We start from the raw sequence: 25,135 nt of genomic DNA on the forward strand, positions 1-25,135 counted from the left end.
GGTTGGTTGGACGACGCTTGTGGACCGCAATTTTCAAATAGTGCCACAGATTCTCAATGGGACTGAGATCAGGACTTTGACTGGGCCACTGTAGGACATTCACCTTTTTGTTCTTGAGCCACTCCAATGTTGCTTTGGCCTTGTGCTTGGGATCATTGTCCTGCTGAAAGGTGAATTTCCTCCCAAGCTTCAGTTTTTTAGCAGACTGAAGCAGGTTCTCTTGCAGTATTTCCTTGTATTTTGCTGCAGCCATTCTTCCTTCAATTTTAACAAGATGCCCAGTCCCTGCTGATGAGAAGCTTCCCCACAGCATGATGCTGCCACCACCATACTTCACTGTAGGGATGGTGTGTCTTGAGGCATGGGCAGTGTTAGGTTTGCGCCACACATAGCGCTTTGAGTTTTGGCCAAAAAGCTCTATCTTGGTCTCATCTGACCACAAAACCTTTTCCCACATCGCAGCTGGGTCACTCTCATGCTTTCTGGCAAACTCCAGACGTGCTTTCAGATGGTACTTTTTGAGTAACGGCTTCTTTTTTGCCACCCTCCCATACAGGCCAGTGTTATTCAGAGCTCTTGATATGGTTGACTGGTGCACCATTACTCCACTCCCAGCCACTGAACTCTGTAGCTCCTTCAAAGTGATTGTTGGCCTCTCTGTGGCTTCTCTCACAAGTCTCCTTCTTGTTTGAGCGCTGTTTTGAGGGATGGCCTTTTCTTGGCAGTGCCTGGGTGGTGTGATGCAGCTTCCACTTCCTGATTATTGATCCAACTGTGCTCACTGGGATATCCAAACACTTGGATATTATTTTGTACCCTTTCCCTAATCTATGCATTTGTATTACTTTATCTCCAACTTCTGTAGAATGCTCTTTGGTCTTCATTTTCCTTCAGATTCACAGCCTGACCAATGATCCTTCAACAGTGGGGTTTTTATCCAGAAAATGTGACAGCAACTTTAATGGTTCTCAGGTGGAGGCCAATGGTAAGGTAATTGTGTCCTCGTTAGGGCAATTTCTTTCATCGGTGTAAACTGGGAGCTTCCACAGCACAGGGGTTGAATACTTAAGCAAGCAAGATATTTCAGTTTTTTAGTTTTCTTAAAAATATTTCCCAACATAAAACCAATGTCACCTTACAATAATTGATTTTGAGTTTCAGTGTTTTAAAATAAAATATCACACAGAATGAAATTTCAGTGTACCATTTGTAATTCAGTAATATGAGAGAATTGGTCAGGGGTCTGAATACTTTTGCAAGGCACTGTATATATATATATATATATATATATATAGTATTCACTATATATTAATAACCCTTCTCCAGGGTGCTACATAAACATTAATGTGATTTATTTAAATCTGGACGCCTAAAATCACAAAAAAGTTCTACACTTATTTTGAATTTTTGGTCCATAGTAAGGGTCATATTTAGGCCCAGGATAAGCAGTTTTAGACCCCTGCAAAACCCTGAAATTCGGTTTTGGTGGGGGGCGTTGGGGTCAATTCCAATTCCATTTCTAATTCCAGTTCCCTTTTTAATCAATTCAAATCCCTATTCCAATCATTTTACAACAAAGGCTTTATTGAGCAAACAAATACTGTATACAATGTAATTAACTTGTCAGGTAACCTGATAAAGCCTATGGCATAAACCTGAGTAAAGACTATGCCGTAAAACAGAATAGGAATTGGAATTGTATAAAAGGGAACTGGGATTGGAATTGAAAAAATGGTATTGACCCCAAATCTGCGGTGGGGGGGGCGTTGCCACCTGCACCCACGCTGGGGAAGGACCCCATACCCCTGTGCCTTCTACTTAGGATTTCAAGCCTCCTGCTTTTAATCAGAATGAAAGGACTGAGCCTACAGTACTTCATACAAGTCAGTGTTACCTACAGTAAACTGTCATCTTATTGTACCACAGAAAATTGACAGTCCACTAACATGGTACTGTATAATATAATTTCATCAGTCCACAGTCCTGTTTCATATGTCATTGGTTTGTGTAAATGAGTAACAGCATTAGAGCTGTGGGGAGCTCTCACCTGTTGTCTCTGATGCTTCTGCAGTACAGCTGCTTCTATTAAACATATGCCTTTTAAAATACCTACCAGCCCCTGTTCTGCTGCTTCAAGACTTCTAATGATTCTTGTCTCTCACCCGGTTTAATACTCTCGCTGCAGACCGATATCTGACAACCACAGTCTTTGATTTCCTCAGTGGCCATTCATCAGTGTAGATCTGTATACAATGTTCTGTAGCAGGAGAACTCAAAATTACACACACATCAGGATCTTCAGAGTATCATACATTTTCACAGAACATTACAAACATGAATGGGTTCCTTGTTTTTCTGGGGGGGTGGGGGGAGGGAGTGGGGGGGTGCAACAGTGTAAAAATATACAAACAGCATAAGAATAATACAGAAAATAAAAAGATAATCAATGAATGGTCTTTTTCAGTAGATATACATTATCTGAATTTGTGCTGTGTGAATCTGGAATCATAGATTTGCTCTGGAAGCAGGGAATTTCTTGCCAGAAGTTTGTGTTTTATTTTCCAAGAAATTAAATGGAGATATTTAATTACAGAGACAACAAAAGTCAGATGTAATGTGAGATGCCTTGGGGCTGTAGTTTTTTAGTCAAGATATGTATAAAGTGCATTACTATCAATCAGTCAATCTTTATTTTATAAAGCACCTTTCATAGTGGACAAAGCGCTTGTGTGTTGTGTATACTAAAGAATAAATAGCTTTATACAGAAAAGTACAATTACATTAACTTGTAATAAATTACTTCAACAAATGTGCACATTATGTATTGAAACCCATAAAGCAACAACAGGCCCTATTACTGTTTTACCCAGCTTTAATTTGTAGAAGATCTTTAAAAATTATGTTTAAATGCTTTGTGCTTCAGCCTGTACTCTTGCTATGCCATTTCAAGAGTTTTTCTTTTTCAAAATCTTTATAAGTGAAGTACCTGCAGTTAAATCCCTAATACCCTTTGTCACTCTTTCTGTCCAGTGTTTCCCAGTTGCTCTGAGTGCTGGCATAGCATCAGTCAGTCAGGGTCCACAAAATACACTATGTAACACAATTTTTGTTCCTGGGTAGTAAGTGTTATTTCCTAATTGCTTATGCCTCAAAAGTATAGAAAATGGCTATTATTCCCCACAAACTTTGCTTTTGTGACCAGGACAGTGATCACGCCTTGCTCCTCCGAGTACGCTCCCATGTTCTCCTTGAATTTATCAAGATGAGCATCAAGGATATGGACTTTGAGGGACATCCTACAGCCCATTGTGCCGTAGTTCTTCACCAGAGTCTCAACCAGCTCCACATAGTTTTCGGCCTTGTGATTGCCCAGGAAGCCCCGAACCACTGCGACAAAGCTGTTCCAAGCCGCTTTCTCCTTACTAGTGAGCTTCTTGGGGAATTCATTGCACTCCAGGATCTTCTTTATCTGTGGTCCGACGAAGACACCGGCTTTGACCTTTGCCTCAGACAGCTTAGGGAAGAAGTCTTGAAGGTACTTGAAGGCTGCCGACTCCTTATCTAGAGCTCTGACAAATTGTTTCATAAGGCCCAATTTGATGTGCAGTGGTGGCATCAGCACCTTCCGGGGGTCCACCAGTGGCTCCCACTTGACGTTGTTCCTCCCCACAGAGAACTCGGTCCGCTGTGGCCAGTCCCGCCTGTGGTAGTGCGCCTTGGTGTCCCTGCTGTCCCAAAGGCAAAGACAGCAGGGAAACTAGGTAAAACCGCCTTGGAAACCCATCAGGAATGCCACCATTTTTAAGTCTCCTATGACCTTGATGCCATCTCAGAAAAATGCAGATATGTATCCACTTAGGCAGCTGGAACTAAACTGAACTGGTGGGCTTAAGGCCCCTGTATTTATACTACTATTTATATTACTGGAAAGTTCTAGAAAGTTCTAGAAGTTACTCCAAGTTTACTCAGCACTGAATCTATCTGGAATGTTCTGGAAAATAGGTAAATTTCAAAATATCACTGTCCTGGTCACAAAAGCAAAGTTTGTGGGGAATAATAGCCATTTTCTATACTTTTGAGGCATAAGCAATTAGGAAATAACACTTACTACCCAGGAACCAAAAAAAAAATAATAAATTGTTACACGGTGATATCTGCGTCCACTGTTATTATTAACCCTATTTTGCGGCTGTCATGGCCAGTTAGGTTTTCCAGGTTGTCCTTTAGTGGTCCAGTAAATACATATTTATATTGTTTCTAGTCCAGTTGTGCTGACAAATTAATAGTGTTTTTAAATAATAAATACGAATCAAACTGAAAGTAATTGAAATGCGATGCATTTCAGTTTCTCATATCCAAAAGACCTATTTGTTTCTGAAGCCACGTGCAGAGAGCAGTATAATCAAGATGTTATCCAATATAACTGTTTTGTAGCAACTCTGTGAAACAGAAATAAGTTATAACAGCCATAGATGCACCACTTTGATGTTGTTGTCAAAGCCCTAGATATTATTTGATTTGATTTGATTTTTTATTTTTTTTAAAAATATGAAACCTCTATCCACTCCCCTGCCTTCGCGAGGCACAGTGCAGAGGCAATGACGATGTTTCCTGTGTAATGTAATGACTGCGGATATCTGAATATGTCTTTGATGTACAGCACATACAAACTGTAAGGAAGCCAACAGCATGGTAGAACGGTTTCATGAATATCAAACTGTATTTATACCAGCCAGGCGTGAGGTGTGCTCACAGAGCTGTTAACTCTCAGGGTACAGGAATCATGCTCTGTTGTTTCATAGCAGCATTGCAAGGACACTGGCTGAACAAATTCATTAGTCAAATATAAATAGTCTGGACATACCATTATTCTTTTTTCCCTGTATTTTAGAAATTAAGAATGTGGTTTTGAATGCATAGAATATATATCTCTGTTATGGATTGCAATCAGATAAAAATAATTCAAGCATAAAATGTTTAATGACTGACGACAGCAGGCTCTGCTTATCCAAAGAGCAGGGCTGCACGCAGTCACTGGAAAGGTCATGCACAATTTCAACAATGTAATGAAACAGCATTAACCTATTTACGTTAACAGTACATTACAGGTACCATTTCATATTCCACAATCAGGCAGTGGGCCACCTTGCAAAATCCTTTATCTGTCTATGAACATAACATATTTTCCACGCTTGAATTCATTCTGTGACTTGTCTGTGCGTAGGCTGCTGTTTGTTGTTCAGTTCTGCCTGCTCCACACTGCAGTATCAGAGATCCTCCTACAGCATTGCAGGCTGTTGTCTTGGGAGTCTGAATTTTTTTAAGTCACTCTGGAGTACCATTTGGCTTCCCAAAAACTGTATGGGCCCTATTTTAAAGCAAGTGCAAAGGCAAATTTTCAGGAATAAAATTATTGCAATGGAATAAAAACTGGCAAAAACAAGGTAGTTGCAGGAAGATACTTTAAGTTATACTAAAGGTATAAACACAACCTCATTACAGCAAGGCAAATGGTACTCCAAGGGTGGTATAAAACAAGCCTTCAGATATATACAGCTTAACAAGCAGTGACACCTTCTGCAGTAGTGACACCTTCTACAGTAGTGACACCTTCTACAGTATTGTTCTTATGAAGGTGCTTGCCTCATTTGTAATTGATTGGTTTGTTGTTGTTCTTCCCTATAATAATGCTCTCTTTCTGTCTCCAAACTAGGCTGCTGTAACAATAGAAGTGACTTATTGGTTTCTTAGCCCTGCAGTGGATATGAGAATGAATAATTTATCAGGGCTGCGTATACAGTATCCATAGTGATGTGTCATTAAAAGACTGGACTCACTGTGATGATGGCTACCAGTTCATAGAATTGACCTCTGGTGGTTTTTCCTCAAGAGCCCAAGATTAATAATCCCGTGTCTCCCACTATGGATATTGAGATTAAGAATACAGCTCATACTGTGTGAAAGTGGCCATGTACTTCTCACAGTTTATACATTTATTCAAGTGTCCCAGGCTTGATGTCTGTCTTTGACAAATAGCTTGGTTGTCAAAGATCTTTAAATTAAGAGTGCTCTTATACTCATTATAACACAGTTCCTTTAAAGAGCCAGACGTGTGTGTTTGTGTGCATCTTCTAATGATGGTGGTTATATATGTGGGTGCCAAGTCATAGTCTAATTGTGTTAGGGGTGTTTTTTTATACAGTAAGCAAGACAACATTTCATTCCAGTTTCTTCAGTCGGACCAGCTTTCAGCCGCACTCATTCAGTAGTGTTGTATGTTAACACATGCCATTGGAAATCACGCTGGAACCTCATGGGACTCCTGGGTCCCAGTCTGAGGTAGTGTATCAATATATTAAAAAAAAAAAATGTTTGTCCTGCTCTTACGTATACTCAATAAAGGAGTTCAATCTTCAACTCGACAAAAATAATTCAGGACTGAAGGCTTATTAAAAGGCTCGTCAGAAACATTTGCTCAAACCCAATCTAAAATGGTGTGTATTAGAAGTGCTACTGTCCAGGATGCAATCTGTGTGAGCACTCAACTAAAAAAGAACAGGCATTTTACAATGTTTCCTCCTTTTCTCCTAGGAAAATCAATGGAGTCCTAAAATGCAGGAGAAGTGAATTTCATCCCTAGCTGGCTTAGCTTCAGTGAAACACCTGCATTAGCATCCCAAGCGCAAAGCATTTTAAAGTTAATTATTAATGAACTATGTTTCCTGTATCAGCATGTTTTTAAGTTACTGGGTAGAAAAAAATTGCAACTTTTAGAGAACAAAGAAAATATTTAGCACTCTGAATTACTGATGGCTTTCAAGAATGTCTTATTAGAAGAAAATATTTAGCACTCTGAATTATGAATGTCATATGAAAGGCTTCTCAAAATATTTTTTGAATTCTTTGGTACCGTATTGATTTCTAAAGGGAGTGACTAGCTCTTTGCTGCAGTTCCTAAGAAAGAGATGAGGATTAATTCACAGTGAAAGCAACTACTGTTTTATTTTTTATTAGGTCTAACGGTCATCTCAATCAGAACAGGTCATTTCAACGAAATGGCTTGTCACAATAACTGTTTGAAAAATGCAGCCCTAGAAGATTATTATTATTATTATTATTATTATTATTATTATTATTATTATTATTATTATAATATCAATAACATTTTACATTAAATATATTTGTGTGTGTATATATATATATATATATATATATATATATATATATATATATATATATATATATATATATATATATAATTATTTTATTTATTTATTTTTTAAAGGCAACAGCTCGTTGTGCCGGCTTACAGTTGCAAAGTTTGCCCTCATTTTTTTCTGTCAATACTGTAAAACTAGCAGAGGTAGGGGCAGTTATTCTTCTGAGGTGTTTGCTTCTTGCTGTTTTATAACATTAATATTGCTTTAAAAAGCAGGGGTAGACTGCACATGTTTAATAGTATTTCTTACATGAGAGTTGTGCATTTGCATGTTCTCTCACTCTCTCATGCCTTGCCCATCTTACACATAAAATAATAAGTAAAAAAAAAAGAGTGGCTCACATATCTCACTGTAGAATAGAGGATAATAGAGTGATCCTAGAGGTCAATAAAAAAGGCAAGTACCTGTGTGTGTGTTTTATACTAAATTCCATTTTAGTGCACAAAAAATGTGCTTTGGGCAGGAGTGAGTGGTGCTGCTGCCCAGTGTCACTTCATATGTGCTGTTCCTCCCAAACAAGGACTTGTGGAGCTTATCAGATGACATGTATTGGCACCCTCTGGAAAAAAGTCTCACTCTTTGAGATAATGCAGCCTTGGAGTCTGTGCAGCAATGAATTGTTTTAATAAACAGCACCGCTCTCTACATTTTTGTTGCAGTGTATAAGACAAGGTGTGAGGGAGGTTTGCTGAACTCACTGGAGAGTGGAGATGAATGAACATCAGTAAATCAGTCACACAGGTTCAGCGTTTAGCATGTAGACACACACACACACACACACACACATTCTCTTTTGGTTATTTGTTTTGTAACTGGATGATTTCTAAAAATTTCCAGAAGAAATTCACTGTTGCACACAGAAAACACAGAAAATGCAGCTACCCAAAGTGTATCAATCTTCTTTCCCACCTCCATTATCTAGACATCTGCGCACCATGAAGCAGGTGTAACTTAGTAGGTGGCGGGTTTTTTATATCCATTTTAAACTGCAATTCCCCATCTGTACATAGCAGGGTTTAGGACCCAGGGGAGTCCTGAGGTAGGCAGGCATGCATTCAGTGGTCGAGGCAAGTTTACTTACAGACGTGCTCAAATTTGTTGGTACTCCTCCACAAAAAACGAAGAATGCACAATTTTCTCTGAAATAACTTGAAACTGACAAAAGTTATTGGCATCCACCATTGTTTATTCCATATTTAATAGAAATCAGACTTTGCTTTTGATTTTTTATTCAACATAATATTGTAAATAAGAAAATAAATGAAAATGGCATGGACAAAAATGATGGGACCACTAACCTAATATTTTGTTGCACAACCTTTAAAGGCAATCACTGCAGTCAAACGTTTTCTGTAGCTCTCAATGAGACTTCTGCACCTGTTAACCGGTAGTTTGGCCCACTCTTCCTGAGCAAACTGCTCCAGCTGTCTCAGGTTTGATGGGTGCCTTCTCTAGACTGCATGTTTCAGCTCTTTCCATAGATGTTCAATAGGATTCAGATCAGGACTCATAGAAGGCCACTTCATAATAGTCCAATGTTTTGTTCTTATCCATTCTTGGGTGCTTTTAGCTGTGTGTTTTGGGTCATTATCCTGTTGGAGGACCCATGACCTGCGACTGAGACAGAGCTTTCTGACACTGGGCAGTACGTTTCGCTCCAGAATGCCTTGATAGTCTTGCGATTTCATTGTGCCCTGCACAGATTCAAGGCACCCTGTGCCAGGCGCAGCAAAGCAGCCCCAAAACATAACCGAGCCTCCTCCATGTTTCACTGTAGGTGTGGTGTTCTTTTCTTTGAAAGCTTCATTTTTTCATCTGTGAACATAGAGCTGATGTGACTTGCCAAAAAGCTCCAGTTTTGACTCATCTGTCCAAAGGACATTCTCCCAGGAGGATTGTGGCTTGTCAATATGCATTTTAGCAAATTCCAGTCTGGCTTTTTTATGTCAAAAGTGGAGTCCTCCTGGGTCTTCTTCCATGGAGCCCACTTTCGCTCAAAAAGCGACGGATGGTGCGATCAGAAACTGATGTACCTTCACCTTGAAGTTCAGCTTGTATCTTTTTGGCAGTTATCCTTGGTTCTTTTTCTACCATTCGCACTATCCTTCTGTTCAATCTGGGGTTGATTTTCCTCTTGCGGCCGCGCCCAGGGAGGTTGGCTACAGTTCCATGGACCTTAAACTTCTTAATAATATTTGCAACTGTTGTCACAGGAACATCAAGCTGCTTGGAGATGGTCTTGTAGCCTTTACCTTTACCATGCTTGTCTATTATTTTCTTTCTGATCTCCTCAGACAACTCTCTCCTTTGCATTCTCTGGTCCGTGTTCAGTGGTGCACACAATGATACCAAACAGCACAGTGACTACTTTTCTCCATTTAAATAGGCTGAATGACTGATTACAAGATTGGAGACATGTGTGATACTAATTAAAGAAACTAATTAGTTTGAAATATCACTATAATCCAATTATTTATTACCTTTTCTAAGGGGTACCAACAAATGTGTCCAGGCCATTTTAGAATATCTTTGTAGAATAAGCAATAATTCATCTCTTTTCACAGCTTCTTTGCTTTATTCTATGACATACCAAAGGCTTGCAAGTATACATGATAAAATAGCTTTTAATTTCATCACTTTTCAGGAGGAATTAAGCATTATTTCAATGAGCTGTAAGGGTACCAACAAATTTGAGCATGTCTGTACTTTGTCACATACACACCTGCACCATGCGCTCTCGATTTTGTATTTGCAAAAGTTGACAGGTATGAGATTTCAGTTTACAAAAGCTTACACACACACACATTTGCATTCCTATATTTGTGGGGACTTCTCATTGACTCTCACTATATTTTTATTTTCTATTTCTAACTCCAGTCAGACAAAACTCCACATAGGGTGAAAGTCGACAACAAACTATAAATATTTTGGCAATTTTATTTATTTTTTTGAAGGCATATTTAGTTCTTAAAAAGGTGTTTTTACAAAGTGGGGACGTCCCCACAACATCGTTTTTTCAGGAGTCACTATCTTTGTGGGGACATTTTCTCAAATTTTGCCCCTACATTGATAGTAATACCTGCCCCCCCCCCACCACGCACACACACACACACACACACACACTCTCTCCAAAACAGGAAAATAACTAAAAGACGCAAAGCATATATTTGCTGTATTCTGGAACTTGGTGATAAGTGATGGGTAATGTAAAAATAAAAAATAATCAGTCTGTGAGGAAAAGTTTGTGGTGCTTGGTGGTGGGATTGTGTAGCCTGTTTTAACCACTCGGATTGCTTATTTACTAAATATCTTTAAATAGCTGAATTGAACGCTGCTCTTGAAATATGAAGACGCCTCACCAAGCAGCGGCATCTCGTTTATTAAGATCTTTTTCCTTTGTTGAATAAGGGGAGAGTATCTGTTTGGGGACATTAACATGGTTAGTAAGCAAACACTAACAACACAAACCAGCAAAGGTGTTATCGGCTTGACTAGTATCACACTCCAGTATGCCAGTGTATTTGTTTGATGTTTAGGATTTGTATTTCCGAGAAGTTATCTGAAATACAGAACTCTCCCATATGGTGATGTCATCAGGGGGCTTAGATGTGCTATTCCTGTTGGTGTAAACAAACTGTTTGTGAAATCACAAGGCTCATACCCAAATGCGTGGACACATGGTGGAGAACGCTGGGGTCCAGAAATAGAAGCTTCAGTAATCCCTAGTGTTCTCTTCAGCAGTCCACATTCTGCATGGCTGGGGACAGCTGGCCAAGCATGTGCAAGTATGTACACAAAATTTACACTATGGCAAACTAGAATGAATGTGTTTTGAAGTGGTTTTTAACGTGAACAATTAGTACACTGTAGATTTTATTAGTAATACTAATAGCGCCGTTCCGTATGACGTTGTTTGCTACTGTCTCGTGCTGTTTTTGTGTTCAGATCAATTGTCACTGTCCCTTAAACCGTGTATTTATAATATATTTGAGTACACTGAGAACAGGGTTGTGTGCTGCTGTTGTGTGTTGTTTGATCAACCTACCTCCCCCATTTACAATGAATTTGGGGGAATATAAAAAAAAAAAACAGTAAAGTATTATTAAATATTAACAATATTAATAGAAATGATCTCTGGTGGGTGTTAAGAGATTAATATGAGTTAACCCAGCTCAAAAGCTGCCTTAGTCCAGCCTTGCACAGTATTCGGATGTCCTGTATTGATCCTTTTTGTGGATTCCTTCATTTGGATTCAGCTGGAGGCAGACCTCAGGGGAGTTAGAGGATAACTGCAAGACTGCAACATGGCCTTTTTGGCTGCTATTAGGCCAGACAATAATAGTTTAATAGGGAACAGAGACAGCTGGGCTCTGGGTAGGTCACCTAAGAGCAAGGGTCCTGGGTCCTGGGGCTTAGGCTACCTCAGAGCCGACCTCGGCTGTTTCAGCCCATAAAAACTGTCACATGCACACTTTTAACATGTGTCAGTATTTATTACAACTGCACGTTTCCTGAAGCTAGGCTTAAAATATACACCAAGCACAACTTCAGCTGCACAATAATTGAGAGAGAAGTGAGATGGTAAGAGAGGTTACATGCTTATTTTAAAAGGCTAGCATGGACAGCTTCAGCCATGTATTGCCAGAACAGCACTTTTAATTGTATGTAGAAATATATTTTCTCACACATCTAGAAGTATTTACCATCCATTGGGAGCCAAGGCTGAATCTAATTTGTGACCAGTAGATTAGCAGAGCTAGCTGGTGTACAGGTTAGCTCATTCACTCCACTTATTCAGTGTATCTTTTAATGAATGCTCATGTTTGTTGAGATAATAAATGTAGATGTTTATGAACACCATTGTGTTCTGACATTTATTCCAAAAAAGTGCACATGCAGCAGTAAAAATGCAGACTTTCTAGAACGAGATTAAATTAACTTAAACGACCAGAGCTGGGTAGAATACTGTGGTTCTGTTCCAGTTTCATTGATAGGATGTTACGGTCTGTGTTTGTGTAACTGGAATAAGAAAGACAACTTTGTACTGGAAGCATCAATAGGATTCAAGTTTGCAATGACATGTTCGATGCATCTGTACTCAGTTGTCAAATTTGAGCCAGAAAAGACCATGCCTTGCGATGAAACGTGCCTTATTTTTTTTTAGCTTGTCCACAGTTCACCAGACTCACTATGTGAAATGGATGTGGTATAAAATGCTGTCTTCCTTTTTTGCTCCAGAACTCGCTCACAAGAAGTTCCCTGTTTACAAATGACTCACAAGGACGCAGTGGCGCACGCTTTCACACCTCGTGCGACAAGAGATACGTGGTCAAAACTATCACAAGTGAAGATGTGGCAGAGATGCACAATATACTGAAGAAATACCATCAGGTAAATAAAAACGCAATGTGTGTTGATTGTGTTGCTGCCATGCATGTTTTAAAAACATTGAATGTTCATTGTAATATTCTGATCCCCTGTGGGATTGACAGTAAATCTTAGCCGGAAGCTTTTTGTGGTCCCGGTACTTCTTTAATGCTGGAAGCTATTCATTTCCATGTCATACTTTAAGTTATTGTCTGAATTTTGAATCTTTTGCCCTTAGTCCTATATTACGTCATTTCCATGCACCACTCAACCCAGACTGAAAACCCTGCTGCCCCTGATACTGCATTGCCATGTTAGTTTAGCCAGCCCGCATTGGCTGCCAATCCAAGCTGCCCCTGATTTATTTATTTTTTTCTGAGCCTTTCTCAAAGCGGGCTAAACAGGATAGGTAGAATTACGTCACAACACTGACCAGTCAAGTGACAAGTGAGTGTAAACATTGAATCCACATCCAGAGGGAGCAGGTTTCTCTGTGCTTCAATCTTCTCATATGTTTTTTTTTAATTTTTATTATTAACAAAAAGCTCCAAAGAATTGTCAGCATTATCAGAAACAAAGCAATAGCCTCCATCCTTTTGGTTTTGTAAACAAATGAATGCAGCTTTAGCGGCAAGGCTTGCTGGGAAACAACCGCCAACATCCATCAAACTCACATTGCATGGAGTCTTCTCACTCAACTCGTGTAGACCATCAGTGAGGGTTCAGGAGGAATGCGGGAGAACCCGGATCAGCTCGGATTGCCGGTCAGTGGAAACGAGGTATATACAGACGTGCTCAAATTTGTTGGTACCCTTACAGCTCATTGAAATAATGCTTCATTCCTCCTGAAAAGTGATGAAATTAAAAGCTATTTTATCATGTATACTTGCATGCCTTTGGTATGTCATAGAATAAAGCAAAGAAGCTGTGAAAAGAGATGGATTATTGCTTATTCTACAAAGATATTCTAAAATGGCCTGGACACATTTGTTGGTACCCCTTACAAAAGATAATAAATAATTGGATTATAGTGATATTTCAAACTAATTAGTTTCTTTAATTAGTATCACACATGTCTCCAATCTTGTAATCAGTCATTCAGCCTATTTAAATGGAGAAAAGTAGTCACTGTGCATTGTGTGCACCACACTGAACATGGACCAGAGAAAGCAAAGGAGAGAGTTGTCTGAGGAGATCAGAAAGAAAATAATAGACAAGCATGGTAAAGTTAATGGCTACAAGACCATCTCCAAGCAGCTTGATGTTCCTGTGACAACAGTTGCAAATATTATTAAGAAGTTTAAGGTCCATGGAACTGTAGCCAACCTCCCTGGGCGCGGCCGCAAGAGGAAAATCGACCCCAGATTGAACAGAAGGATAGTGCGAATGGTAGAAAAAGTACCAAGGATAACTGCCAAAGAGATACAAGCTGAACTCCAAGGTGAGGGTACGTCAGTTTCTGATCGCACCATCCGTCGCTTTTTGAGCGAAAGTGGGCTCCATGGAAGAAGACCCAGGAGGACTCCACTTTTGAAAGAAAAACATAAAAACGCCAGACTGGAATTTGCTAAAATGCATATTGACAAGCCACAATCCTTCTGGGAGAATGTCCTTTGGACAGATGAGTCAAAACTGGAGCTTTTTGGCAAGTCACATCAGCTCTATGTTCACAGACGAAAAAATGAAGCTTTCAAAGAAAAGAACACCATACCTACAGTGAAACATGGAGGAGGCTCGGTTATGTTTTGGGGCTGCTTTGCTGTGCCTGGCACAGGGTGCCTTGAATCTGTGCAGGGCACAATGAAATCTCAAGACTATCAAGGCATTCTGGAGCGAAACGTACTGCCCAGTGTCAGAAAGCTCTGTCTCAGTCGCAGGTCATGGGTCCTCCAACAGGATAATGACCCAAAACACACAGCTAAAAGCACCCAAGAATGGATAAGAACAAAACATTGGACTATTCTGAAGTGGCCTTCTATGAGTCCTGATCTGAATCCTATCAAACATCTATGGAAAGAGCTGAAACTTACAGTCTGGAGAAGGCACCCATCAAACCTGAGACAGCTGGAGCAGTTTGCTCAGGAAGAGTGGGCCAAACTCCCTGTTAACAGGTGCAGAAGTCTCATTGAGAGCTACAGAAAACGTTTGATTGCAGTGATTGCCTCTGAAGGTTGTGCAACAAAATATTAGGTTAGCGGTCCCATCATTTTTGTCCATGCCATTTTCATTTGTTTTATTATTTACAATATTATGTTGAATAAAAAATCAAAAGCAAAGTCTGATTTCTATTAAATATGGAATAAACAATGGTGGATGCCAATTACTTTTGTCAGTTTCAAGTTATTTCAGAAAAAATTGTGCATTCTTCGTTTTTTGTGGAGGGGTACCAACAAATTTGAGCACGTCTGTAAGTATGCCTGCCCTTGGGATTCTTACCTTATCAGTTCTCAGAAGCCACAGTAAGGACGGCTGGGGCTTATCAGTACATGGATGGATAACATCAAATGGAAAACCCATTGATGATGGCTGTCTGGGCACCAATTCAAGCAGCAGCTCAGCATGGGGCACTGTGCTGTGGGGTTCCTCCAGTAACTCCACTGTTTCACCTTCCCCCATGCAGTTCATTGTAGAATGCCATGGAAACACGCTTCTGCCACAGTTCCTGGGCATGTACCGGCTTACAGTGGACGGGGTTGAGACCTACATGATTGTAACAAGAAACGTATTCAGCCATCGACTGTCTGTTTACCGGAAATACGATCTGAAGGTAAGCAGTGGGAGAGAATGGGAAGAGCTTTTATATGCATAATATAATGTACATAGGCTAACTGTACTGCATCAATATCTAATGAATACTGGAAAGTAGTTAAGAAATCTGAATACAGATACTTTGCATTTCTTTAACTGTTATTAAAAGCAGCCTGTTCACCTGCTTATACTACCCTGGGAGAAGGATGGAGGGATTTATTTACTTTATATATACTGTATATATATATATACAGTATATATAATACGGTTTATATAACAGAGTAAGATCTGTTCCCCTTGATTCCCCATTTGAGGAAAGAGTTACTTGTTCATTGCATTTAATTACTGGTATAGAATAAACATTGCATCCCATAACAGCCAGCACAGTAAGGTCTGTGTCCTCTTGCGACCCCTGCTGCTTATAAAATGTATTGTACAGTGTACTGGGTGGGGGTGGGGGCGGGGGAGGTGGTTGCAGAAGGATATATTGCAGTGTTAGAACAGTTTGTTGAAGTTTATTTTTCAGTTCCATGAGCGAAGGCATTATTTAACATTATGTGACTACCTTTTAAACTTAAAGAATGTTCAAACACACATTATTGTTTGAAATGTATAAAAATAGACACTCAGAACAGCTTTCCCAGTCTTTATCAACTTGTTTTTCACTGAAAGCAAAGACCATTCAAATTTGCATATATGTCACACTGACACATCAGACACTTTAAATGATCTTACTCTGTTATATAAACCGTATGTACCAAATAACCTGCTATATATTGTCTTAAAAAAATCAACATAAAAAGGTTCTGTAATATTCATAGGAATTCTCAGTTAAAATCTTGAGTGAGAAGCCATTGTTAACTCACAGAATCTGCCTCTGTAAGGTTCTAAGTTTAACCCCTGAGAGAATTCTATGTCAGACCGACCAAAAAACCATACTGTTGATATTGGATGCTGGATAAAAGTTAGCCTTTAGCCTGTTTTGTTATCTCATCTGCTGACATGAGAACCACTGCTGTTAAAGCTTGCAAGCATATTGGGTGACATCACTGTCATTTATGGAAGTTCCTTGATAGAGAGCCAGTGATAATTGGTTTTTTGGCATTTGTGCTGCTGACAGCCACTGGAGATCAAAACTTGCTGTTAATCCTGATGCTGGGGAATTTACTGAAAACCAAGTGCTTGCTTAAGGGAAAAGAGCTTCTCTGATATCAATATTTTAACATTTTCAGTTCAAAATTGGCCATCTCAACAAGATAAAGCTTTTGTTTCAGCAAACGAAGCAATATGTAGCGATCCACATGGCATCTTTGTTGTTTAGACTGACTGGGAACTAATGCACACTGTGGCAGGGCTAAAGCCCTTCCTATGTAAATAAGGTTGGCAGGAATGGGGTTAAATCTGTCCCTGCCAACAATCACAGGTGTGGTCATTCCCCAATTAGGCAAGTGAGTGCTAATTGGGAAGTAGCCCCCTGTAATATATGGAAGACAAAATCATTTGTGTGAGGGAAGGAGTTTGGTGAGTGTTTTGGACCTGTGTTGTGAACGGTTTTGTTTAAATGTAGTGAAGGCGAATGCCCAGCCTACAAGTGTTTTGTTCTTTTGTTTAAACCTGTTATTTTGGCCCTCGTGTTGTGTTAATTTTGTGTTTGTTTTATTTATTGATTTAGTTATATATTTATTTTTTGCAGTTTAAGCACCAAAGTGCTTATCCCGCAGGGGGACAAAATAACAATAAACAAACCGGAACAAATCACTTGTAGGCTGGGCATTCGCCTACATTACATTTAAACAAAACCGTTCACTCACCAATCTCCTTCCCCCACACACAGGATTTTGTTTTCCTTATATTATTATTATTATTATTATTATTATTATTATTATTTATTTCTTAGCAGACGCCCTTATCCAGGGTGACTTACAATTGTTACAAGATATCACATTATTTTTACATACAATTACATTATTTTTTTACATACAATTACCCATTTATACAGTTGGGTTTTTACTGGAGCAATCTAGGTAAAGTACCTTGCTCAAGGGTACAGCAGCAGTGTCCCCCACTGGGGATTGAACCCACAACCATCCGGTCAAGAGTCTAGAGCCCTAACCATTACTCCACACTGCTGCCCTCTATACACAGGGGGCCACTCCCCAATCAGCACTCACTTTCCTAATTGGGGAATGGCCACACCTGTGATTGTTGGCAGGGACAGATCAAACCCCATCCCTCCCAACCTTACCCTTATTTACATAAGCAGGGCTTTGGCGCTGCCACACACAAACAGCACTTAAGTTACATACAGGCTCATACACGAGAAGCATGCCTATAGGACTATAGAGAAAGAGCATGGTGGAAGGGCGTGTCACACTGGCTCTGGCACTCCCGTGGGTTGCGAAGGCAAAACCGACAGGGCCTATTTCTCTTCATCGGGCTGCAGCGAATCCTGCTGGCCAGGTGCCCAGTGAGCTCAGAGCGGACACCTGCAGGGCTGGCCTTTGTCCTCCAGAGGCCGGTAGCTCACTGACATCCGCTCTCGAGTTCCTGGGTGAAAAAGGAAGATGGTTTGGTTGTGGGATCGGAGGATGCCCACTGAACCTTCGGGTCTCCTGAGCCATGTGGGGAATTGCTGCGGTGAGGTGAAAAGCGATTGGACATTCCAAATTGGGAGAAAATCAGGAGGAAAATAATAATTGGACACACTAAATGTATGGGGGAAAAAAAGAAGGATGACAGAAACAATGGTTGGTAAGTTTAAAAACATTTAGGTGCACAAAAGAGAACGCTGTCGTTCGTATTCAGAAACATCACTGAAGTGTGGTGCTTACTTAACTGTGCCTAATTAGTGCTTATTCAGAAAGCAAACTGTTTTGAAAGTAGACTGGAAGCTCACTTACACAGTATTTTTGGTGTATGACAAACAGTAAACCTATAAACCCTATAGGAAACTTATAGTAAATATGTAGTTCTCATTATTAAACCCTTTAAACTTGATGGAATTGCCATTCATATGTATTGTGCAATATCCTATAATAAGTGGCATTTCATTACAGTTTATTTATAAAGTTATTCATGCAACCCTTACAAAAACGACCTGCAGTGTTTTAGACACAGTAATGCAGAATACACCTAATTTTTATGCAGGAGTAGCATACTGCATTTTACTATGTTAAAATCAAACCTTATCCATCATAAAATAAGGTATCTATTACTTTATGAAGGGTGATTTGGGCTATTTTAACTTTGTTTATATGTATTGTGTGGTAATGTTAATAATGCTAATAAGAGACAAGCACTGATTTGTTTAAAAGCATTGCTAGGTACTTCTTTAAGGGTTTAAAGAAAGTCCCTGTGTTTCAGTGTATATTCATTTGCTGATATGTTTTGTATTTCAGGGCTCCACAGTTGCTAGAGAAGCTAGTGACAAAGAAAAGGTAATACATGATGTATTTCTTTTTTTTTAATTCTCATTTTTTCTCAACAGCTTATGTTTATCATGTTTTAATATTTGAATAAAGGAGAGTGGTACAAAACAAGATTAATTATTTCGTGAAATTGTATTTCTGGCAATCATATATGGCTATTTATTTATTTATTAATAGCACTGTGATGAAGGGTGTGTGTGTGCAGGAGATTCCTTTGTAAGAGCACTGCGATGAAGGGTGTGTGTGTGCAGGAGATTCCTTTGTAAGAGCACTGCGATGAAGGGTGTGTGTGTGCAGGAGATTCCTTTGTAAGAGCACTGTGATGAAGGGTGTGTGTGTGCAGGAGATTCCTTTGTAAGAGCACTGCGATGAAGGGTGTGTGTGCAGGAGATTCCTTTGTAAGAGCACTGTGATGAAGGGTGTGTGTGTGCAGGAGATTCCTTTGTAAGAGCACTGCGATGAAGGGTGTGTGTGTGCAGGAGATTCCTTTGTAAGAGCACTGCGATGAAGGGTGTGTGTGTGCAGGAGATTCCTTTGTAAGAGCACTGTGATGAAGGGTGTGTGTGTGCAGGAGATTCCTTTGTAAGAGCACTGCGATGAAGGGTGTGTGTGTGCAGGAGATTCCTTTGTAAGAGCACTGCGATGAAGGGTGTGTGTGTGCAGGAGATTCCTTTGTAAGAGCACTGCGATGAAGGGTGTGTGTGTGCAGGAGATTCCTTTGTAAGAGCACTGCGATGAAGGGTGTGTGTGTGCAGGAGATTCCTTTGTAAGAGCACTGCGATGAAGGGTGTGTGTGTGCAGGAGATTCCTTTGTAAGAGCACTGCGATGAAGGGTGTGTGTGTGCAGGAGATTCCTTTGTAAGAGCACTGCGATGAAGGGTGTGTGTGTGCAGGAGATTCCTTTGTAAGAGCACTGCGATGAAGGGTGTGTGTGTGCAGGAGATTCCTTTGTAAGAGCACTGCGATGAAGGGTGTGTGTGTGCAGGAGATTCCTTTGGCATGAATCGTCATCCTTTTATTTTATTTTTTTTCCATTCTCATATCTTCTGACCTGGTTATATGGGATACAATTGTATTCCCCACTTGAGGAAGAAGTTACTAGTTCATTGCATTTCATTACTGGTACAGTGGCCACAGTAGGTGTTCCAGGGAGATTGAATTAAAAAGAAATTGCATATGATCATGTAATAAATTATATTATTGTTTTTTGTTAATGTATCTTTTTAGCAGTTTATCAGCTGTATCTATTATGTGCCAATAAAATATGCCCTGCCCACTGTTGTGATGTAACAGGAGTTGCAGCACTACCTGATCTTATGTGTTGTGAGATAAAGCAGTAGACACATGCTTGTGCTGGGTCTTCATTCACATAATGTAGTGTCTGCTGGGTCTTCATTCACATAGTGTAGTGTCTGCTGGGTCTTCATTCACATAGTGTAGTGTCTGCTGGGTCTTCATTCACATAGTGTAGTGTCTGCTGGGTCTTCATTCACATAGTGTAGTGTCTGCTGGGTCTTCATTCACATAGTGTAGTGTCTGCTGGGTCTTCATTCACATAGTGTAGTGTCTGCTGGGTCTTCATTCACATAGTGTAGTGTCTGCTGGGTCTTCATTCACATAGTTTAGTGTCTGCTGGGTCTTCATCCACATAGTTTAGTGTCTGCTGGGTCTTCATTCACATAGTTTAGTGTCTTCATTCACATAGTGTAGTGTCTGCTGGGTCTTCATTCACATAGTGTAGTGTCTTCATTCACATAGCGTAGTGTCTGCTGGGTCTTCATTCACATAGTGTAGTGTCTGCTGGGTCTTCATTCACATAGTTTAGTGTCTTCATTCACATAGCTTAGTGTCTGCTGGGTCTTCATTCACATAGTTTAGTGTCTGCTGGGTTTTCATTCACATAGTTTTATAGCAAACCCAAAGAGCCTGTTATTTATGGCTTGTCACAGTATCTATAGTTGCATTGAATGGGTTTTGATAGCTACACTGTACAGCCTTCAATTTGACTTGTTATAAGGACTCTGCTTTGAAAGCTGCTTGTGAAAGCTAGCTCAGACAAGCAGGTGACCCTGCTTTAGTCTTTTAGAGAAGCGTTTGACTCCCTGATGCCGTGGGTTTCCAGATGTAATCTGCCACCGTGTTACGGTCTAAAATTAGGAAGCTGAGTTCAGTGCAGTCCTGTGCTGGTCAAGCAGACAGACTGGGCTCGTTGCCAGGTTCTAGGAAGAGAAAAATAAGCGAGATTCAAGAATGGAGCTGTGACTGTCAGGGCTCTCTGGTGGCTGTAGTTCTCTTGTCCTCCTGTAGGCAGGTTGCGGACCATTGCAGCTGTTGTGAGATTGGATATTAGTATCCGTTGTCGCTTCAAAATGTGTTTCACATAGCAAACAACAACCAATGATACAATCAATGCTACTGCAGTACAGACAGAGGAATTGTGTTCTGTCATATTCCACCAGTCTGTACTGCAGTATCATTGATTTTTTTTTAATATAATGTACATAATCTACATCTTAAATTGCCGTTTATAGATAAGGTATTTTGTTGATCAGGTAATCGCTGGTACTATAATCCTTATCATATGAGACTTACAAGATACTTGATTAATCTATTAATAAAGTGTTCACAAGCCCTCTGGTTTCTAATCATTTCCATACCCACCATCACTCACAGGCTGCAATATATATGGCTCACGATCAGGCTGCCTCTCTGTATTGTGCACAATGTTCTCCTGAAGTGAGCTCCTCTACATGGCTCACGATCAGACTGCCTCTCTGTATTGTGCACAATGTTCTCCTGTGTAAGAAGTGAGCTCCTCTACATGGCTCACGATCAGGCTGCCTCTCTGTATTGTACACAGTGTTCTCCTGTGTAAGAAGTGAGCTCCTCTACATGGCTCACGATCAGGCTGCCTCTCTGTATTGTGCACAATGTTCTCCTATGAGCTCCTCTACATGGCTCACGATCAGGCTGCCTCTCTGTATTGTGCACAATGTTCTCCTGTGTAAGAAGTGAGCTCCTCTACATGGCTCACGATCAGGCTGCCTCTCTGTATTGTGCACAATGTTCTCCTATGAGCTCCTCTACATGGCTCATGATCAGGCTGCCTCTCTGTATTGTGCACAATGTTCTCCTGTGTAAGACGTGAGCTCCTCTACATGGCTCACGATCAGGCTGTCTCTCTGTATTGTACACAATGTTCTCCTGTGTAAGAAGTGAGCTCCTCTACATGGCTCATGATCAGGCTGCCTCTCTGTATTGTGCACAATGTTCTCCTGTGTAAGACGTGAGCTCCTCTACATGGCTCATGATCAGACTGTCTCTCTGTATTGTGCACAATGTTCTCCTGTGTAAGAAGTGAGCTCCTCTATATGGCTCACGAAAGGCTGTCTCTCTGTATTGTGCACAATGTTCTCCTGTGTAAGAAGTGAGCTCCTCTATATGGCTAACGATCAGACTGTCTCTCTGTATTGTGCACAATGTTCTCCTGTGTAAGACGTGAGCTCCTCTACATGGCTCATGATCAGGCTGCCTCTCTGTATTGTGCACAATGTTCTCCTGTGTAAGACGTGAGCTCCTCTACATGGCTCACGATCAGGCTGTCTCTCTGTATTGTACACAATGTTCTCCTGTGTAAGAAGTGAGCTCCTCTACATGGCTCACGATCAGACTGCCTCTCTGTATTGTGCACAATGTTCTCCTATGAACTCCTCTACATGGCTCACGAAAGGCTGTCTCTCTGTATTGTGCACAATGTTCTCCTGTGTAAGAAGTGAGCTCCTCTACATGGCTCATGATCAGGCTGCCTCTCTTTATTGTGCACAATGTTCTCCTGTGTAAGAAGTGAGCTCCTCTATATGGCTCACGATCAGACTGTCTCTCTGTATTGTGCACAATGTTCTCCTGTGTAAGAAGTGAGCTCCTCTATATGGCTCACGAAAGGCTGTCTCTCTGTATTGTGCACAATGTTCTCCTGTGTAAGAAGTGAGCTCCTCTACATGGCTCACGAAAGGCTGTCTCTCTGTATTGTGCACAATGTTCTCCTGTGTAAGAAGTGAGCTCCTCTACATGGCTCACAATTAGGCTGCCTCTCTGTATTGTGCACAATGTTCTCCTGTGTAAGAAGTGAGCTCCTCTACATGGCTCACGATCAGGCTGCCTCTCTGTATTGTGCACAATGTTCTCCTGTGTAAGACGTGAGCTCCTCTATATGGCTCACGAAAGGCTGTCTCTCTGTATTGTGCACAATGTTCTCCTGTGTAAGACGTGAGCTCCTCTACATGGCTCACGATCAGGCTGCCTCTCTGTATTGTACACAATGTTCTCCTGTGTAAGAAGTGAGCTCCTCTATATGGCTCACGAAAGGCTGTCTCTCTGTATTGTGCACAATGTTCTCCTGTGTAAGACGTGAGCTCCTCTACATGGCTCATGATCAGGCTGCCTCTCTGTATTGTGCACAATGTTCTCCTGTGTAAGACGTGAGCTCCTCTATATGGCTCACGAAAGGCTGTCTCTCTGTATTGTGCACAATGTTCTCCTGTGTAAGACGTGAGCTCCTCTACATGGCTCATGATCAGGCTGCCTCTCTGTATTGTGCACAATGTTCTCCTGTGTAAGACGTGAGCTCCTCTACATGGCTCACGATCAGGCTGTCTCTCTGTATTGTACACAATGTTCTCCTGTGTAAGAAGTGAGCTCCTCTACATGGCTCACGATCAGACTGCCTCTCTGTATTGTGCACAATGTTCTCCTATGAGCTCCTCTACATGGCTCACGAAAGGCTGTCTCTCTGTATTGTGCACAGTGTTCTCCTGTGTAAGAAGTGAGCTCCTCTACATGGCTCACGATCAGGCTGCCTCTCTGTATTGTGCACAATGTTCTCCTATGAGCTCCTCTACATGGCTCATGATCAGGCTGTCTCTCTGTATTGTGCACAATGTTCTCCTGTGTAAGACGTGAGCTCCTCTACATGGCTCATGATCAGACTGTCTCTCTGTATTGTGCACAATGTTCTCCTGTGTAAGAAGTGAGCTCCTCTATATGGCTCACGAAAGGCTGTCTCTCTGTATTGTGCACAATGTTCTCCTGTGTAAGAAGTGAGCTCCTCTACATGGCTCACGATCAGGCTGCCTCTCTGTATTGTACACAATGTTCTCCTGTGTAAGAAGTGAGCTCCTCTATATGGCTCACGAAAGGCTGTCTCTCTGTATTGTGCACAATGTTCTCCTGTGTAAGACGTGAGCTCCTCTACATGGCTCATGATCAGGCTGCCTCTCTGTATTGTGCACAATGTTCTCCTGTGTAAGAAGTGAGCTCCTCTACATGGCTCACGATCAGGCTGTCTCTCTGTATTGTACACAATGTTCTCCTGTGTAAGAAGTGAGCTCCTCTACATGGCTCACGATCAGGCTGTCTCTCTGTATTGTGCACAGTGTTCTCCTGTGTAAGTCGTGAGCTCCTCTACATGGCCTACGATCAGACTGCCTCTCTGTATTGTGCACAATGTTCTCCTGTGTAAGAAGTGAGCTCCTCTATATGGCTCACGATCAGACTGTCTCTCTGTATTGTGCACAATGTTCTCCTGTGTAAGAAGTGGGCTCCTCTATATGGCTCATGATCAGACTGTCTCTCTGTATTGTGCACAATGTTCTCCTGTGTAAGAAGTGGGCTCCTCTATATGGCTCATGATCAGACTGTCTCTCTGTATTTTGCACAATGTTCTCCTGTGTAAGAAGTGAGCTCCTCTATATGGCTCACAAAAGGCTGTCTCTCTGTATTGTGCCCAATGTTCTCCTGTGTAAGAAGTGAGCTCCTCTATATGGCTCACGAAAGGCTGTCTCTCTGTATTGTGCACAATGTTCTCCTGTGTAAGACGTGAGCTCCTCTATATGGCTCATGATCAGGCTGCCTCTCTGTATTGTGCACAATGTTCTCCTGTGTAAGAAGTGAGCTCCTCTATATGGCTCACGAAAGGCTGTCTCTCTGTATTGTGCACAATGTTCTCCTGTGTAAGAAGTGGGCTCCTCTAGCAGAGCTGTCTGAATGAACCCCCACTCTTCCCCTTCACTGTTTTGGCAGCACCGCTTCCAGGATGAGGGCACCAAGTTGCAGTAGGCTGCAAACAATCAAGATTGCAGCGCATTTTTACAGCTCCATCAAAAATGTAAGGAAACCGTACTGAATGATAGCTCATAAGGCATGCATTTTCAGTAATATTATTATTATTTATTTTTTTTACATCGAATAACCTTGTTATTTGCTAATTCGCACCATCCGCCAGCCATTTTATTGATGTGATTATAGAAAAGACCAAGCTGATCACATGGATGCTTTTGATGGAGGTAAAGTTGGATGTTTATTACAGCACAGGTT

The 25,135-nt window shown here is 40.9% G+C and overlaps 1 protein-coding gene across 2 annotated transcripts in view; it reads left to right on the forward strand.

Moving 5' to 3' along the window:
- LOC117394975 (phosphatidylinositol 5-phosphate 4-kinase type-2 alpha) overlaps nucleotides 1–25,135 on the forward strand; it is an 89,059-nt gene that overhangs the window by 52,364 nt on the left and 11,560 nt on the right. For both annotated transcript variants that reach the window (XR_009323580.1, XM_059019844.1), the window contains exons 4-6: nucleotides 12,459–12,611; nucleotides 15,208–15,354; nucleotides 18,734–18,772. Coding sequence is in view for 1 of the 2 variants with exons in the window: in XM_059019844.1 (XP_058875827.1) it covers nucleotides 12,459–12,611; nucleotides 15,208–15,354; nucleotides 18,734–18,772 (339 nt within the window). In the remaining variant the exon portion in view is untranslated. The remainder of the gene's footprint in view (nucleotides 1–12,458; nucleotides 12,612–15,207; nucleotides 15,355–18,733; nucleotides 18,773–25,135) is intronic.

The sequence above is a fragment of the Acipenser ruthenus genome, chromosome 3 (genome assembly GCF_902713425.1).
Source record: "Acipenser ruthenus chromosome 3, fAciRut3.2 maternal haplotype, whole genome shotgun sequence".
NCBI classification, from domain to species: Eukaryota; Metazoa; Chordata; class Actinopteri; order Acipenseriformes; family Acipenseridae; genus Acipenser; species Acipenser ruthenus.